The 17,914-nt window shown below is 52.5% G+C and overlaps 2 protein-coding genes across 7 annotated transcripts; both read left to right on the forward strand.

Moving 5' to 3' along the window:
* The first annotated feature begins 1,259 nt into the window (after positions 1-1,259).
* ING4 (inhibitor of growth family member 4) lies at positions 1,260-8,795 on the forward strand. Of its 5 annotated transcripts, none has more exons than XM_061418108.1 (8): positions 1,260-1,364; positions 4,559-4,660; positions 6,340-6,506; positions 6,688-6,802; positions 6,971-7,076; positions 7,290-7,437; positions 7,700-7,761; positions 7,858-8,494. In XM_061418108.1, exons 1-8 carry the CDS (start codon positions 1,328-1,330, stop codon positions 7,895-7,897), a joined length of 777 nt encoding a protein of 258 aa, XP_061274092.1. In that variant the 5' UTR covers positions 1,260-1,327; the 3' UTR covers positions 7,898-8,494. The 5 variants fall into 5 exon arrangements, with proteins under 5 accessions (XP_061274092.1, XP_061274093.1, XP_061274095.1 ...); XM_061418109.1 differs by having other exon boundaries at positions 6,688-6,793; XM_061418111.1 differs by having other exon boundaries at positions 4,559-4,630.
* A 917-nt stretch (positions 8,796-9,712) lies between these two features.
* On the forward strand, positions 9,713-17,490 carry ACRBP (acrosin binding protein). 2 transcript variants are annotated; one of them, XM_061418106.1, is made up of 10 exons: positions 9,714-9,853; positions 10,085-10,303; positions 10,457-10,551; positions 11,001-11,121; positions 12,010-12,472; positions 12,932-13,064; positions 14,968-15,147; positions 15,279-15,446; positions 16,516-16,599; positions 17,182-17,490. In XM_061418106.1, the coding sequence occupies exons 1-10, from the start codon at positions 9,811-9,813 to the stop codon at positions 17,302-17,304; spliced, it is 1,629 nt and encodes a 542-aa protein (XP_061274090.1). In that variant the 5' UTR covers positions 9,714-9,810; the 3' UTR covers positions 17,305-17,490. The 2 variants fall into 2 exon arrangements, with proteins under 2 accessions (XP_061274091.1, XP_061274090.1); XM_061418107.1 differs by lacking the exon at positions 15,279-15,446 and having other exon boundaries at positions 9,713-9,853.
* Positions 17,491-17,914: the final 424 nt, after the last annotated feature.

Below are 17,914 nucleotides of genomic sequence, written 5' to 3' on the forward strand. Positions count from 1 at the left end.
TAATCAGTGAAATAAGGCCTGTTGGTTGAGGGCACAGGACCTTGTGTGGGCATCAGAGAGTCTCAGTCTGTAGTGTGACAGGAATGAATGTACCACATGTGACCAGGTAGGTGGTGTCTGTTAGTTTCCTGAATATTTACTGCTTTTTCCCCTTGTTCTAACTGTTGAATTGACACTATCAGCCCTACTTTAATCACAGGTATTTCAATCAGAATTTACGCTCTTGAAGGATATACTCACACTCATAGTAACAACCCTATAGGGTCATTTTGTAGAGAAGGACCTGGGCGTGGAGATTAAATTATCCAAGGGCCTGCTGCTCCTGAGGTAGGACATCATCTAGATTTGTGGCCAGATGGTACCACCTGCTCAGTAGTATATCTGGGGTTTCACCTTGCCCTTTTTTAAACATTTTATATGGCTGAAAATGTCATAAAAACCTGCCATGTGGCATTGATAATTATCAAGAACGTGTGGCTTAGGGGTGACAGTGATATCCAACATCCGCCCGTTCCGGTCGCTGACACCTGCGTCCCTAGTGTGGTGGCCTGTCTGCACCTGGTGGCTTTCCATTCTGATGAGACGTGTATTTGTCACTGTGTTTGTCGCGGGTCAGGGTGATAGCTGGCATCCATCTGGCCCAGTTGTGACAGCTCTGTGCCAGTTAACATCATACATAAACGAGTAAAAATGGGAGACAAACACGGGAGGACAAGGCCAGCAAGCAGTACTCTGTCACTTTGCAAGTGGGAATGTCCTGGAGTGGTAGAAACCCTTACAAAAGGTGAAGAGAATCGCAGCTTTATTGTGAGGAGTACTTTGTACTTACAAGCGGCCTTTATAAATAATGAGCTGTTTCCACATTAAAACATAATCCTGGAGAGTTGGCATTCGCGTGAGTGAACAGAAACGGGGAGGATTTACACCTCGCACCGTGACTCGAGAAGGCACCTGCCCTGGTCGCCAGCTTCACATTTCCCGGCTGCTGAAAACAGCTCTTTGTGGACTAAAAGCCCAAAGAGACAAGTCTCTTCGCCCGCACGTCCCCCTCCTGGAGGGAACGGAAGTTTGAGCGAGGACGCAAAATGGCGCCCTCAGCCAACGTCGCCGCCGGCCCCGCGCTCGGCCGCCCCGCCAGGGACGAGTGTCTTCGCCAGGAGGAGGCGATTCGACGGGTGCTGTATTCAGACCGGAAATTGACCTCGTGAGGGCGGAAGTTACCCTTGAGGGCGGAAGGGCTCCCGGACGGGGGTGGAAGACCGCTTCGGCGCCCGTTGCGTTCAGTCACTTCCGGGGCGGAGCGGAAGTTGCTTTGTTTTGCTTCAAGATGGCTGCGGGGATGTATTTGGAACATTATCTGGACAGTAAGAGCAGGCTGGAGGAGCGGGCCAGGGGTTACAGAGGGGTAGGGGTGGGGGTTCGGGCTGAGGAGCTCTATGGCCCTGAAGTCCCGATGGTCAGAAAGTCACAATCGTGAAGGGTTGCGTGAGAGAAAATACTGGAGTGTGTGAAGAAATAGGGGGCGGGGCAGCGGGGTCGAGGCCTCGCTCTGAGGTGTAGAAGAGGGAGGGGCTGCTCGGCGGGGCTGGGGGACGGCTCTTGAAGTGCTGGTAGGCATAGCCTGGAAGATATTTGCTGCCCCTGTCTTCAGGGTCTCCGGCCTCAGGATAATCTTTTTCTTAAAGTCGTTCTGAATCGGTCATTTTAGTATATCATCCACTGCCATTGGAGCAGCGACAAAGATCTGCTCGCGGTTCTCCGCCCAGTTCTTTCGAAGACGCGTCTTCTCATGGGGATAGGGGGTTACGAGTGACCACTGTCAGATGATGGACTGAAAGGCTTCTCCTCTTGGAGTAAAGACGCAGTTCCCATCAGATGGAAATTTGGTGTTCTGTTTATGCCATTTGTGTGGCATTTGTGTGGCCCTTCACAGAGCCTGTCACCCTATTCTCTTTTGCCTTAGCGTTGGGAGTCATTCATTCGTTTATTGAGGTCCTTCTGTGGGTCAGACATAATGGCAGGTACTGGGGGTATACCAGAATGAATACCACACAGACCTTCCCCTCAAGGTGCTCATAGACTAGTAGGACACAGATTCTAATAAATAATTATAGAAGTGTGACAAATGAAATAACAGAAATACATTAAACAGACAGTTGGTAACACTGGAGAAAGAGAGACTAGTTTACCTGGAGGTGTAGGTAAAACTTTACAGAGAATGTGAAGAATCTTGAAGGTTGAGTGTTTATTTGCCGGTGTGGAGAGTGAGAGGGGATTGAAGGTTGGGGGAAGCATCAGCCAATGTGTTCTGATGGGTTTGTGGCAAGATCAGGGAAAGATGAGGCCAGAGTGTTTGATGTGTAGAACTCTGAGGTGAAAGATTGGGAAATGACACTGGAGAATGTAGCTGGGGCTGGGTTGTGCATGGTCTTTAAAGGCAGGCTAAGAAGCTTGCACTCTAAATAGTGAGGAACCAACGGATTTTCTGAATGGAGCAATTTTTTTTTTTTTAATAAAGGAAAGTAATTGATGTATGGTAAATTGGAGCATGATGACCCTGGTAATACAAGATTAATTAGTAATAACAGTTCTGGTCAGAGATGAGGACCTGATCTCAAAGAGTGACAGAAGTATTTAGGAGGTAAATATAACAGAATTGACTGAATGAGTGGTTGAGAGAGGAGGAGGAATCTAAGGTGACTTCTCGATTTCCTGTTTGGGAAGTGAGGTAGACATATATCATCAACAAGATAGGAAATTCAGGAGTCTGTAAGAGTAAATGAGATGGAGATCATTCAGAGAAAGTAAGTGAGAAAATAATAGGATTAACTTAAGTGTAAGCTCAAGAAAATAGTAATATTTAAGGGACTGGCTAAGGGAATGCCAGTGATGAAATTACTTGAAAGTGTGTGAGGAGATTTGGAATCTTAATAGGAAGTTACATATAGGCAAGAAGATGGTGAGAATGTTGCAAACATTTTTGGGGGGATAGAACTAGTAATTAGATTATTTGATTTGGTAACTCAGTGGTGACTTAATCTTAGTAAACTGATGGTGGACCCGAGTCTATAGGTTAAAGCATTGAATGCATTTTAAAAGTTTGAAAGTGGAGTCATGGAAAGAGAATTTTTTTTTTTTATGAGAGAAACGTAAGTATTCATGCCTTTATATTCAATTATTTATTGAGGATCCTCTGTATGCATGTCATAGTTCTGAACACTAGGGAAATAGGAGAGAAGAAGACAGACATATCTAACCCTTCTGGAGAGCTGGGGAGACATACCATATAACTAATTACATAATTACTTATTTAGTTACATTGAATAAGTGCCCCCAAAGTATCTACCCTGCCAAAGGGTAGCCATAGGATAGCATGACAGCATAACCCAAGGCACTTGTTGGAGTCTGGGGCAGTCAGGGTTGAGCTGAACTTTGAAAAATGAACAGAAGTTCAGTAGGCCAAGAGGGATAGTGGAAGTGGGGTGAAAGAGACGGGGCAGGGCATCCTGGGCAGAGAGAGCAGTGTGCAGAAAGCCAAGTGTCTGGAAGAGCACTGGCAAGCTCGAGGCACTCAGAGAAGGCCAGTGTGACAGAGCAGAGAGCACATAGACAGAGACTGACCTGAGTGAGGTCTGGTGTGCAGCAAGGGCCAGAAAGTGCAGAGTAGGATTTGGGAATATTGCCGTGGAAGTGACTGGAGGTTTATAAACAGGAGAGACTTGATCAGATTTGCATTTTTAAAAAGAACATTCTGGCTACTGTTTGGAGAGCAGATTGGAAGTGTGTGTGTGATCATTGGAGGGTACCAGGAGGGTATTTGTAAGTTGAGGGCAAAGAGATCTTTTTATATATATATTAAACAAAAAGTATTTATTTGGCTGTGCCAGGTCTTAGTTGCAGCATGTGGGATGTTTCATTGCAGCATGTGGTATCTAGTTGCCTGAGCAGGGATTGAACCCGAGCCCCCTGCATTAGGAGCGTGGAGTCTTAGCCACTGTACCACCAGGGAACTCCCGAGGGCATGGAGAGGGAAGGGCTGATTTGTAAAGTTACTGAAGCGGGGAGGGTGGACACAAAGCTGTGCAGAGATGGGGAGCTAGGTGTGGAGACAGACAGACATGGCTCCTCCTGAGAAAGGAATGATGAGTGCTGTCACAGATAATCTAACGGTTTGAAGGAGGGATAACCAAGTGCTCTTTGGACCTGTTTTTTAAAAGCAGCTATCGTGTGTGTGTGTGCGTGTGTGTGTGTGTGTGTGTTAGTCGCCTGACTCTACAGGGTTTGTGTGTGTGTGTGTTAGTCACTCAGTCGTGTCTGACTCTTTACAACCCCACGGACTGTAGCCTGCCAGGCTCCTCTGTCCATGAAGTTCTCCAGGCAAGAATCCTGGAGTGGGTTACCATTCTCTTCTACAGGAGATCTTTCCGATCCAGGAATTGAACCCAGGTATCCCACATTCCAGCAGATTCTTTACCATCTGAGCCACCAGGGAATCCCCCAAAAGCAGCTATAGGGCTTAGGAAGTCAAGGGAGTCTTAGTTTCTCCTCTTCTCCCCAGGTATTGAAAACCTGCCCTTTGAACTGCAGAGAAACTTCCAGCTCATGAGGGACCTGGACCAAAGAACAGAGGGTATGTGCAGAGTAAGGGGCCCAGTGCCGAGTGAGTATGTGTGGTCGTCTCTCCTCCTGTTTGGTGTTACCCTATCACCTGGTCTGATCTAGATTGCTTGTCTTCTCTTTCATTCTCTTGCAATTCTTAAAAGGAGAGTAATGATGATCTGTGTTTCTGTGTTAGCTTTTTCATAACTCGTGGAGTATTGTGACAATGGTACAAGGATTTAGAGATGCTGTGCTCTTTATATCTCCCTCAGGAAAAATGAGAAAAAATCAAAGTCAACCCTGGACTCATTTCTGTTCTCCATGTTCGATATGTTTGTAGGAAGACTGACTAGAATGTTTCTACTCCACTGGGCTGTTAACATTACTGTCACAAAATTCAGTGTGGCTTTAGACTACAGCTCACATTGGTACACAGCAGCTTTGCTGCATGAGGAGATGTTAAAAAGAAAGAGGGGGGAAAAGCAGCAATTAACATCAGAATCTCTACACTATATTCTTCAACCTTACAGAAGCATTGGGTGCCATCTGTGGCCGTCCTTGGACATTGATTAAGTTTGGCTGCATTGAGACATTTACTTGGAGCTTGAGGCTACACTGCAGTGGGCGAGTTTGTCTCTCATAGTCAAAGGTCTCTGTTGGCGCTGTCGTCCATGCTTGCTGAAGGATATGTAGGTGTATGCTTATGTATCCCTGCCCAGGAGTGTTAGAATGCCTAAAGCTGTGATTTAAGTTACTCTGGGTCAGTTTGCTCATGGACAAATGAATATCATCTAAGATCCTTGACATAGGCCCCTGAGAACTTCCCTGCTGAATGCCAAACACCAGCTCCTTGCTTTGTAATATAGTTCTGGCTTTTGAGTTCATACCCAGAAAGACCCATTGAGACAACTGAACCACATACATGTTTTTCCACCTTCCTTCAAGGGCCTGGAATAAAGCAGAGCATAAACCTAGTATGCTCACAGGTCTTCGCTGTGGTTACTTGTTGCTACACCATGTTGGGAGTCATGCTTTTGTCTCCATCCACATTTTCTCTGAGTGCTATAGTATTAGGCAGTAGGCATCTATGGTCTCAGTGTTCGGGGGCATCACCAGCCTTCCCCTAGTAAAATGTTTGGAGCAATATCTAAAATGAACACACAGGAAAAAAAAGTGATGGAGAATATTCGCAAGTTGCAAATGATGAACCAAGCAGGGTGGACAGTAAGCAGAAGAACTGTTCCATGAGTGAACTCTGGCCTAATTTTCAATACTGAGATGTAGATGTACAGACCCTGGAAGTCAAGAGCAGCAGCAGATGACTCGGCCTGGTCTGCAGCTCTCAGAGCTATCACAGAATGTTTCTGAGACGAGAAACCAGATGGCTTTTGAGACAGAGGTCATGGTTTAAGAAACAGCAAGCCATGCAAAGAAGCATCTTTAGACATTGACAGAAACGTACTTTGCGTTAGTGCAGCATGCAAAGAATCCTTCCTTGTGTTTCCATAAGTCCAGTTTCAACTATGCTAGCAACGTTTCCAGCAATCAAAGGTGCCGTCAGAACGCATGTTGTGGCCATGTTGCATCACTTGAGTATGTGGCACAGTACCTAGGAATGTTGAGTGTGTTTTAATTCAAAGGTTATCATGGTCAATGCAAAAGGTCCGAGGAGCAAGAGGAAGAAGTATGTTTAACGTTGCCACTCGGGGGCCATTGTGACCAGCCCTGTCTCTGTTGTAGACCTAAAGGCTGAAATTGACAAGTTGGCCAGTGAATATATGAGTAGCGCCCGCAGCCGGAGCTCCGAGGAAAAATTGGCCCTTCTGAGACAGATCCAGGAAGCCTATGGCAAGTGCAAGGAGTTTGGTGATGACAAGGTGCAGCTTGCCATGCAGACCTATGAGATGGTATGGCCCTACCCATGGCTCCCCACTACCTCCCGTCTGTTCCTCGGGGTCCTCCACCCCTCCTTTAGTGTGCTGGGATCTGTTTGGGGTCTGGGAGATACATGGATTCTGCCTTAGCCTGTTTGCTTTTACTGGAAGCAGCCTGGTAGCTCTTCCTTCTCCTTCCTTCCTTCCCACCCAGGTGGACAAACACATTCGGCGACTGGACACAGACCTGGCCCGCTTTGAGGCTGATCTGAAGGAGAAGCAGATTGAGTCAAGTGACTATGACAGCTCTTCCAGCAAAGGCAAAAAGAGTGAGGAGGGGGGTGGGCCATGAGAGTTGGAGCGAAGATTCCGAGGGGGCAAGCAGCCCATCCCTCAGCTCCAAGGGAGGACCCCCCACGTTGGAGGAGAGGAGGGGTCCTTAACCCATCATTCTGTCCCCCTGCCTTCTGGCTGCCCCTCCCCCTCTTCCCTGGAAGGTCGGACTCAAAAGGAGAAGAAAGCTGCCCGTGCTCGTTCCAAAGGGAAAAACTCCGACGAAGAAGCCCCCAAGGCCGCCCAGAAGAAGTTAAAACTTGTGCGCACGTGAGTGAGTCAGGGAGCACCCTGCCAAGTGACAGGCTCCTCTTTGCCCCTGCCCCGCCCCTTGCCCCCTTCTCTATCACTCTGGTATCTGCTGGATACAGAGGGGAAGCCACAGACCACTAGCCCCACAGGGATCCTCCTCGTGCCACTCTGAGCGTCAAGCTGTAGCGTCCCTTCCTGCAGGTGACACTCTCTCTCCCTCTTGGCACGCAGAAGCCCTGAGTATGGGATGCCCTCAGTGACCTTTGGCAGTGTCCACCCCTCTGATGTGTTGGATATGCCTGTGGATCCCAACGAACCCACCTATTGCCTTTGTCACCAGGTCTCCTACGGGGAGATGATTGGCTGTGACAACCCTGACGTAAGAACCGGTTTGCCTCAGGGCGGGGGGCTCTGGGGGACAGGAAGGGAGTTGGGTACCAGAAGCGGGTAAGGGCCGAAGAGTGGGACCTCAGGACAGGAGGAAGGGAGTTGGAGGTGGTTGGCCTTGGACCCTTCAAGAATCCTCCCACAGGATGGAATAAGGGAATGCTCCTGAGGACTCTCAGGTTGGGGGGTTCTTTTCTTTCCTTGGCCCCACCCTGCTCCCTGCCCTCTGCTCCTCCACCGTCTTCCTTTTCCAGTGCTCCATTGAGTGGTTCCACTTTGCCTGTGTGGGGCTGACCACCAAGCCTCGGGGGAAATGGTGAGTGAGCGTTGTGGTCGGGGCTGGACTACCCTGAGCTGAGTGACAGAGGGCATCCTCCCCTTCGCTCACCTTCTCCCCCACCTTCCTTTGTAGGTTTTGCCCACGCTGCTCCCAAGAACGAAAAAAGAAATAGACAAGGGCCTTGGATTCCAACACAGTTTCTTCCACATCCCCTGACCTGGCTAGTGGGGAGTGGGATGCCTGGCTGGGCCGGGGGTCAGGGAGAGGTGGGTGGCACATGTTGTCATCTCCTCTCCTCCCCTCCCCACTTCCGGTGCTGAGGCTGCACCCAGACCCTGGGCCAGGGGTGCTGCGGCCGCTAACGGCATGTGCTCTCATTCAGCCCGCCCCCTTCAGAGGGAAGTGGTGTTGCCCGCTGTCCTTTTGCCTCCACACCGAGGTTGGTGCTGTGTTTTTGAGGGATGGTCCTCTTTTCTCCCGTTGCTTTGTATTTAAGGACTGGGGCAGTAGCATGGGGCCCTCCCCCAGCTTCCTGATTCCCTCCCCTCGTTGTGGGGGGGGCCATGCGTGATAAACTTCCTTCACTCTTTCCATGCTTTTCCAGTGGGGGGCTCCTCCGGGTCCTCTGGGCCACGGCCCTGGCTGAAGGGGCACCCCTTCCTCTGTGCCAAGAGGATTCGTCCAGCCTTGTGAGTGGGAGGGGCAGGGCAGAGTGTCAGTATCTCACTTGTAAAGGAATCGAGTTGGTGAATAAAAGCTGTATGTGTTGGCCTGCTGTGTTTATTGTAGAGACACTGTTTTAGCACATGTGCTGAGCATAGCTTGCATCCTCTGAGTCAGCTAAAAGGCAGGAGGATGACATGCTGGAAGTAGGACCAGACATGGAACCTGAAGTGGTGCCACTGCCCCAGGACCCACCACCTCTCAGCATGGGAAGGACAGAGCTGGCTGGAACTGGGCCTCAGACAAGGGGTTTCCAAAACCTTCAGGACTGTGTATCTTTTCCCTATAAGATATCTTTCATTTAATTTCCAATAAATGTGTACTTGTGTTTTATACATGAACTGTTATACTAAGTATTAGCCTGACTTATTTGAAACACAAAGCAAAAACTTATCACCAATGAATTGTCTATGCCCACCTGGAACCACTTCCATAGATTAAGCCCTCCTTATGCAGGGTCTCCTCACCGGAATCCCCATCTTATTCCCTGCTCTGGCTGGCTTACCTGGAGGTGTCCTCTGTAGTTCCTACTGTCCAGGCCCCAACTTTGTGTTGTATGTTCCATCTCTGCCCCAGTCCTCACACGGGATTTGTTCTTCAGTCAGTCAGTCGTGTCCGATTCTTTGCCACCCCATGGACTGCAGCACACCAGGCTTCCCTGTCCTTCACCATCTCCCAGAGCTTCCTCAAAATCATCATGCCCATTGAGTCGATAATCCAACCATCTCATCCTCTGTTGCCCCCTTCTCCTCCTGCCCTCAATCCTTCCCAGCATCAGGCTCTTTTCCAGTGAGTTGGCTCTTTGAATCAGTTGGCCAAAGTACTGGAGCTTTAGCACCAGTCCTTCCAATGAATATTCAGGACTGATTTCCTTTAGGACTGACTGGTTTGATCTTGCAGTCCAAGGGACTCTTAAGAGTCTTCTCCAACACCACAGTTTGAGAGCATCAATTCTTCCGTGCTCCGTCTTCCTTATGGTCCAACTCTTACATCCCTGTGTGACTACTGGAAGGCCAGATTGTAAAATAGGGAGAAAAAGTGTCCAGTGTGTGAGGCCAGCTTGGAGATGGGATAGGTAATAAGGTAAAGAACAGACAGGAGCTACGCCATCCAGCCCCTGCCAGAGTCCCAGATCACTCCTGCCGTCCTTGTCCTCGAGCTGGGATGTGACACACGGGGGACCCGCCCCCGCCTTTCGGCCGAGTCCAACCTCGCATCAGTTTCCCCGCCCCCACTTTGTGACGTCGACTGGTCTCGACGCCCCCCCACCCCCCGCGGCCCCGCCCTCCCGCCTGTCTGCTCGCCCTGGCTTGGCCGGTTAGAGGCGCTCGGTCCGGGGAACGCTGGCGGCCGTCTGGGACCATGAGGCACCTCGCCGCAGGCTCATTTCTCTCACTCCTGAGGGGTGAGCGCGCCTCCGCCCCCGGAGCTCTCCACTGTCCCCGAGCCGCCTTCCCCCGGGACCGCCTGCAGCCTCTCCCCATCGCCCCTCCCCGCCTCGCCAGCGCCCCTGCACACTCACCCCAGCTTGGCGGCCAGGCGCCCAGCCCCCGAGTGCACGCCCCGCTCTCGGGGTGGGTGTTCCTGGCCGGCGGGTGCGGAGAGGAGCCCATCGTGGTCTGTCCCCGACCCGCAGTGCTGCTCCTGCCTCTGGCACCGGCCCCCGCCCAGGACTCCGCCTCGACCTCCACGCCGGGCAGTCCCCTGTCCCCCACGGAGTATGAGCGCTTCTTCGCACTGCTGACCCCTACCTGGAAGGCGGAGACCACCTGCCGGCTCCGCGCCACCCACGGTTGCCGGAACCCCACCCTCGTCCAGCTAGACCAGTATGAAAACCACGGCCTGGTGCCGGACGGTGAGGGCCAGCCCTGTGCTCCCTCGACCCAGGGCCAGGGGACGGGTGGCCCTGAGCCCGGGTGCCCCGCTCTCCGGACCCCAGGAGCCCATCGCACCCTCTCTCCAGGAAGGATTACACCCCTGTGTTCACCTGTGCCCCACCCTTCCCTAGGCGCAGTCTGCTCTGACCTCCCTTATGCCTCCTGGTTTGAGTCCTTCTGCCAGTTCACCCAATACCGTTGTTCCAACCATGTCTACTACGCCAAGGTGAGGTCAAGACAGAGCTTGAACCTGGTGTCACCGAGGAAGGGCTCCAGACCATCCTTAGGTCCTCCCTCTCAGTCACTGGCTGACACTCGCCCAGATTCTGTGTGCAGACCGTCTCACCTTAGGCATTCAGACTCTGTGAACAATCCCCCCTTGTTGCCAGAAAAGTAAGGGAGAGGGATGGGAGGAGGCAGAGAGAAGCCTTAGGGTTCCTCCCAGTAGTGATGTCATTCAAGTCAAATGTAAAAGCCTGAAGGCAGGAAAGTGGGCCAGCAGGGCGTCTGATTTTGCAGGGGACCCTGTCTCAGATCTAGAGGGTTCGACTCAGGGCCGTGTTCCCTGATTTCCTCCCAGGAACTGTGAGAGAGGAGACCTGGGGACAGAGGATAAGGTGGAGTGGAAATGTGCCCTTTGTGAAAGGCATTCCCACTCTGCTTCTCTCCTTGCAGAGGGTCCGGTGCTCCCAGCCAGTCTCCATCCTCTCACCCAATACCCTCAAGGAGGTGGACAGTTCACCTGAAGTGCCGCCACCTACCACGGCGACCTCCCCCAAGTCCTCCCACGTCACAGGTGAGACCCTGCCAGCCTCTCATCCCAGAGTCCCCAAACCCAGGGCTTAAGGTATCAACGGGAGGGACCTGGGGAGGTGAGCTGCTGGAGGTAGCCTTGGGCAGCTGTTTGCATAAGGGGAGAGCCTACTTTTTTGACACAGGAAAGTTAGGGCTTTCCTGTATCAGGGTGTTTTCTGACATTACATCTATTTCTGCCCTGAACTAATTTTTCCTTGCTCCCCAAAACACTCTTGTGTTAAGAAGTCCTCTGGCACCTTTCTCAGCTCACATCTTCACTCCAAAAAGGATTGGTTGCTAGGTATTCAAAGTACTTGGTGCTTCCTAAGTGAGAGGGACAAAAGGTGGTATTAGAAGTGGGTTAGGAAAGAGGACCCTTTGTGAGGGAGGTGGAAAGGGGACCCGTAACACTGCCACCACCGTCACCATAGTACTATTGTTTTGATATTTGTATTCTTGCCTGTGTTTTATGTGATTGGTTGTGTGAACATGTGTAATTTAGGCTGCTTTCCTCTACCTTTGTGTTTATGTGTGTGTGTTGTGCTTATGTGTTTATGTGTGTGCTTGTGTGTTTATGAGTGTGTCGTGCTTATGTGTGTGTTTATGTGTGCTTATGTGTTTACGTGTGCTTATGTGTTTGTGTATGCCTATGTGTGTGCTTGTGCGTTTTGTATGTGCTTATGTGTTTATGTGTGTCTGTGTGCTTTTGTGTTTATGTGTCGGTTTGTGTGTGCTTATGTGTTTGTGTGTTTTTAGTGTGCTTATGTGTTTATGTGTGTGTTTGTGTGCCTTTACATGTTTATGTGTGTCCCTCTGCAAAGACGGAATGCCAGAAGCCTAACCTTCCCTTTCCCTTCTCTCTCTTGGTCCCTCGCAAACCCTGTTGCAGCCACCGAACGACAGGTCTTCCAGCCCTGGCCCGAGCGGTTGAACAGCAATGTGGAGGAGCTGCTCCAGTCCTCCTTGTCCTTGGGCGGCCAGGAGCAAGGGCAGGAGCCCAAACAGGAGCAGGGGCAGGAGCACAAGCAGGAGCGGGGGCAGGAGCACAAGCAGGAGGAAGGGCAGGAGCAAGAGGAGCAGGAGGAGGAGCAGGAGGAGGAGAAGCAGGAGGGCCAGGGCACAGAGGAGGCGCTGGAGTCGGTGTCTAGGCTGCAGGCAGACCCAGAGCCCAAGTTTCGGTCTGAACTTGTGTCCTCCAACCCTTTCTCCTTCACTCCCCGGGTGCGGGAAGTGGAGTCTACTCCCATGTTGATGGAGAACCTCCAGGAGCTTATCCGATCGGCGCAGGAGATGAATGAAATGAATGATGTGTATGATGGGGAGACCATCTGGAGATCCCAGAGCCCCGGCAGGTACTGGACGTTCTGTCTCCCCCACCGGCCCCACCCTTCCTTCTGCCTTTGGGGATGAGAAGCCCACTTGGCCAGCCTTGGCCTCAGACCCACCCAGATCTGCTTGGGCTTTGGGTGCACCCAGCGGCTGCCCGCCTCACCTGCTCTGTGGCTTAAGCACTGTCCTAGATGCCCATCTCTACCTGGCATGGGGTTAACCCTGAAGCTAGAGCTACCAGACTTGGGTTCTGGGTTTCTCTCTGCCTCTGATGAGCACTGCAAATTTCATTTCCCCTTTCTGGGTCTCAGTTCCTCATCTGTAAAAGGAGGCGGTTAATCTGGAGGCCTCTCACCTCCAGCATGCTGAGTGCATGTGACTAAGACTGGATGGTAAGGGCAGTGGGGATCGAGTAGGCATGGCTGTCTGCCCTGGCCCTCTGGCCCATCCCCTGCAGTGGTGCCATCTTGGTCTTTTTGCAGCCTGCTACAGCTGCCCCACGTGGAGGCCTTGCTGACCCTGTGCTACTCGATTGTGGAGAACACCTGCGTCATAACCCCGACAGCCAAGGCCTGGCAGTACTTGGAAAATGAGATCCTTGGTTTTGGGATATCGGTATGCCCACCGAGCTGTTCACTGGCTCCAAGTTCACGGGCCTAGGGAGTAGAGGATGGGCGGGACCACAGAAAGCCTGAAAAACTCTCCAAGTGAGAACCCCTTCTTGGAAAGACATTTCCAGCTCCCCTAAAAGGAAGGAGGCTCAAGGCAGAGTCTGGAATCTATTCCTGGCCAGAATTCCTTCTGTGGTTCAGTTGCTAAGCTTGAGTCATGTCCAGAGTCAGTTCACCAACCGCAGGATGTGGCTGTACCTTAGATACAGCTCTTCTTCCAGGAGGGATCCTAGAACCCGTTCCAGGGCTCTGTAGAGAGATCCCAATCTTGATATGTCCTCATAACCCAGCAAATTCTATTTCCAAGAAGTGTAGGACTTTCCAAAAGCACATTAGCAAATGTGTGCTAAGAGCTGGCATGCCATCCATGCATCTGTCTATTCAACAGATATTGATCTGGCTAGGTATTTGAGACACTAGCAATTCTGTCCTAGGTAATTTAGCGATGAGTGAAACAAGATCCGATCCTCTGTCCTCCTGGAGTCCACTGGGAGAGAGAGACAAAATGGAGACCAGTGTGACAGGGATCGACGCATGACGGATAAGTCTAAAGTTCAGAGAGCAGATGGCGAGCACAAAAGTCATGCTGGGGCAGGATTGGAGAATGCCTCTTAGAGGAACTGATGACCTGAGACCTGGAGATAAAAGAAGTTAACCAGGCAGAAGAAGGGGTTAGTAGAAGGTTCCTGCTAGAGAGACTACTGTGTGCAAAGGCTCAGAGGAAAGAGAGAAGAAATTCCACGAAGGACCAAGAATGAGCACACTGTTACTCTTCCTCCCGCTCTCAGGGAGCTGAGATTGAGTAGCATTATACGAAAGGAGTGTGGGATGGTAGGTGATAGAAACAGAGTTATTTTTTGGTGGAGGTGGACCGCACGTAGGAAGTTCAGGACTAATGGAGAGCTCATTGGATTTTAGGGCTTGGTTGAAAGAACAGTAAGGAGCCCATTTTACCTGGAAACAGAGTCAAAGAGGCCATGATGTGAATAATCCCGAATGGCAGTCCGAACCGTTGTATTTCATTTGGTAGGAAAGGGGAATTCAGTTATGATTTGGGGTTAGGGACCTGATGATGCCTCCCCCATGAGCTGTTATGAGGAGCGAGCAAGAGATTGTGTGACTGTGATGCGCTGACCGGACGGCCTAGAGATCCTGCCGAGCGAGATCTTCCTGAGGAGACTCACTCAGGGCGGACAGCCCCACAGGGAGATGGGCGGCTCCACATCTAAGAAGGTCCTCCAAGAACTTGGAGGCTCTGAACCCAGGTGCTCCAGCAGAGGACCTGGGTTTTGAGTTGGAAGCAGCCAGACCAGTGTCCCAGGTCCATCATGCACTCGATGTGTGTTTGAGCAAGTGACTCAGCCTCGGGGAGCCTCAGTTTCCTGGCAGGCAAATGGAGCCATGCTTAGTAGCTATTCTATTCCTAGGAAGACCAAATAAGATGAAGGCATTTATCAGCCATGGCATGCAGCACCGTGCCAGCTCTTTGTAAATATTAGCATTATCATTAGCAGAGAGGAAGGGAGGACGGTGAGCCTCTTTCAGTTAGGCAAAGTTAGACATCTGTCAGGCACTTGGCCATGAGGATTCAGAGCTCAGGAAAGAGATTAGAACGGATGATAGAGGCTTGGGTGTCACCTGCAAGAAGATGAAGATTGTTTGTGAGGAAATAAACCATCCTGGAGGAGGGGGAAGAAATAGAGAGCTGATGGGAGGTCCTTGAGGGGAGGACCTTGGGTAGGGGGTTTGGGAAAAGCCAGAGGAGCTTCTGGAAAAGGCTTAATGCGGGGACCTTCTGTGGGGGCGTGGGACTTCAGCCTCAGGCCCTCAGCCGCACCCCTCCGCAGGTCTGTGACAGTCTGGGGCGGCGACACTTAGCTGCGTGTACCCTCTGTGACTTCTGCTCACTGAAGCTGGAGCAGTGCCACTCGGAGGCCAACCTGCAGCGACAGCAGTGCGACAGCTCCCACAAAACACCCTTTGTCAGCCCCCTGCTTGCCTCCCAGAGCATGACCATTGGCACCCAGGTACCGACCCAGCTGGGTGGGCTGCAGTGGTGGCGGTGGGGGTGGGGGATAGGGCTTTAGGCAAGGTCGGGCAACCGGGGGCTGAGGGGGTGAGCAGGGTGCCCACCTCTCTCCTGTGCCCCGTGCCACAGATAGGGAGCCTGAAATCGGGCCGCTTTTACGGGCTGGACTTGTACGGCGGGCTGCGCATGGACTTCTGGTGTGCCAGGCTGGCCACTAAGGGCTGCGAAGACAACCGAGTGGCCAGCTGGCTCCAGACTGAGTTCCTGAGCTTCCAGGATGGAGACTTCCCCACCAGGGTCAGCCCCACCCCACTCACCATGCTTCCTCCTAGTCCCTCGCTCTGGGGAACCCTAGGATGTGGGGCGGGGGGCGCCTTGGGGCCCTGGCTTCTGAGAGCTGCTCCTCAATGAGCCTCCTGCCTCTTTCCAGCAGACTCCCCTCCCCCCTCCCCAACACCCTCCCCCCTCCCTCCGCCTCCCCTGGGCCCCCAGGAGACCAGGATTGTGTTTAGCAAAGGACTAGCAATCCGGGAAGCTGGAGGGTACAGGACTTGGGGACACGAGACAGGTCTGGTCCCATCTCTGCCAGTTACCCTTGGTGGGTGGGAGTGGGAGGCCTCATTCCTAAGACAAACTTCTGGGTGATGCCTGAAGTGCCGCTGACAGTGATCCAGTGCTTCCCTGCCTTAGTCTGTAGGCTCCTTCCCAAATCTTCCAGTGCTTTCCCTCTCAATGGGATCAGCTTTACTCCCTCCCGCAAAGTCACCTCCCCTGTGGGTCAACCTGTTGTAGCTAAGAGCCAGCACCGCCTCCCTCACTCCCCCAACCCCCGCCTTCTGTGGTTTAACAGAAAAAAATCAAGACCAGGACAAGTTGAGACTACTTAAGAAAGGGCTTTTAGCTGAGCAGAAGGGCCTCCGCCTAGCTTTCCTCCCTGAGTCCCTAGATCTGGACGGGGCCTTAGACCATCTCAGCTGTTTCCCTGGGTTTATGGGTGGGGTGGTGAGGGCCACAGAGGGAAGTGGCTCCACCCAGGGTCGCACATTAGAAACACTTCCACCTCTTCCATCCTAAGCCGTCCCCAGGAGGCTCCCTGAGATGGGACTGCCACTTGGGACCCTTCCACGATCTGGACCCTTGGTCCACTTCCCCGGTCCTCTCAGCTGCTTTCGCAGCCTGCTGACCGGCAGAGCAGCCCCTTCCTAGTTTCAGCTCCCAGCTTCTTCCCAGACACAGGGTGACACTGAAGGGGACACCCCGGTGCAGAGGGTCTGGTTCTCTGCCCTGGTTTCTGCCGTCGGGGGCGCTATGAAGGGCTCTGAGGCTTCTGAAGTCTTCCACCTCCCATCCCCCGCTCCTGCCTTAGATCTGTGACACGGAATATGTGCAGTACCCCAACTACTGTGCCTTCAAAAGCCAGCAGTGTATGATGAGAAACAGGGACCGGAAGGTGAGCCACCTCCTGCTGATCCCACCACCCCCATCAGCCCCTCCATGGGTCACTGCACACTGACCTGTTCTGACCACCTTTCCACCTCCCCCACACACCCCGAGCCATGGCATCCATCTGAGCATGGGGGTGGGGGTGTGAAGAGCAGGTGTGTCCCCCGGTGCTCTGTCCTTACTCCTCCAGCCACAGGTGAGCAGCCCTCCCAGGCCCCCAGGCCAAGGGTTCCGGGATGGGGGTGGAAAGGGGAGGCTGCCATAAGAAGCCCTGGGGACACACTGGGAGGGAAGAACCCCCAGCCTGGTTGGTCAGAGAGGTCTAGATGTCAGTCCTGCCTCCTGCTCTTACTCACTGACTCGTCTGAGCCAAGTCACTTCCTCTCCAGCCCCGGGGCTCCTCATTTCTAAAAGGAGGGGTTCAGGCTATGTGGTGTGTCTGGCTGCTTTTTAAAAAAGCCACATCTGAGCTTCCGCCTTCCCTGACTTTTCCTGCACTCCCTGCAACCACGCCCGCCCCCGCCCCCGCCCTGGGATCTGGACTTCTGACATCTCTGGCTCCTGGCTCTCCCACTCGGACCCTGCACAGGTGTCCCGCATGAGATGTCTGCAGAATGAGACGTACACCGTCCTGACTCCGGACAAGAGCGAGGACCTCGTGCTTCGATGGAGCCAGGAGTTTAGCACCTTGACCCTTGGCCAAGCTGGATGAGCTGGACTCTGTCCTCTCCCCACCCGCTACCCCTTCCCACACTCTCCATTGCTTTCAGACCCTGGATTGTCTCTTACTTGGCCCGAATCACGTGTCTTTTGGGTTGGGGCACCAGTCCCAGAGAGGTTGGTGATGGGAACTCTGCCCACCTTAAAGGATGTCTATACATAAAATGTTTATTTTTAACTTGTGTGGCCTGGTTTGGTTGTGATCCCCTCTTGGGCCTGCCCGCCCCCTGCCCCCAGGGAGTCAGTTCTACAGCCCCTGGCACTTATGGAGCCATCTGTTGGCAAGGGAACCCTGGGGGTGGTTCTCAGGGAAGCAGTCCTGTGCCAGGAGAAGACTGAGAAATCAGAAGAAGTCATGGCCGGTGTCTTGGGGACTGTGTGGGCCACGAGGGCGTGTGTGTCTCCATTTCTGAAGTTCTGATCCCATGATCTCAGATGTGAGTGCAGGACTGTCCCTCTGGAGGGTCATCTGAATGAGACTGTGTCCAGCGGGGGCCAGCCCCAGGCAGTATGGCAGAATTTGCCATTTATAGGAGGGAGGAGGCAACTGGGCTGGAAGCCCTTGCTCTGACATCCAGTCATGGGCCCAATGGTCCAAATGT

The sequence above is a fragment of the Bos javanicus genome, chromosome 5 (assembly GCF_032452875.1).
Source record: "Bos javanicus breed banteng chromosome 5, ARS-OSU_banteng_1.0, whole genome shotgun sequence".
Classification (NCBI taxonomy): Eukaryota; Metazoa; Chordata; class Mammalia; order Artiodactyla; family Bovidae; genus Bos; species Bos javanicus.

Excerpts from the sequence above, each read along its gene's own strand:
- ACRBP (XM_061418106.1), top strand. The coding sequence starts at position 9,811 with ATGAGGCACCTCGCCGCAGGCTCATTTCTCTCACTCCTGAGGG. Across the intron at positions 10,304-10,456 it reads CCACGGCCTGGTGCCGGACG|GCGCAGTCTGCTCTGACCTC; the intron begins GTGAGGGCCAGC and ends ACCCTTCCCTAG. Across the intron at positions 15,148-15,278 it reads GCATGACCATTGGCACCCAG|ATAGGGAGCCTGAAATCGGG; the intron begins GTACCGACCCAG and ends CCCGTGCCACAG.
- ING4 (XM_061418108.1), top strand. The coding sequence starts at position 1,328 with ATGGCTGCGGGGATGTATTTGGAACATTATCTGGACA. Across the intron at positions 6,803-6,970 it reads TTCCAGCAAAGGCAAAAAGA|GTCGGACTCAAAAGGAGAAG; the intron begins GTGAGGAGGGGG and ends CTTCCCTGGAAG. Across the intron at positions 7,077-7,289 it reads AAGTTAAAACTTGTGCGCAC|AAGCCCTGAGTATGGGATGC; the intron begins GTGAGTGAGTCA and ends CTTGGCACGCAG.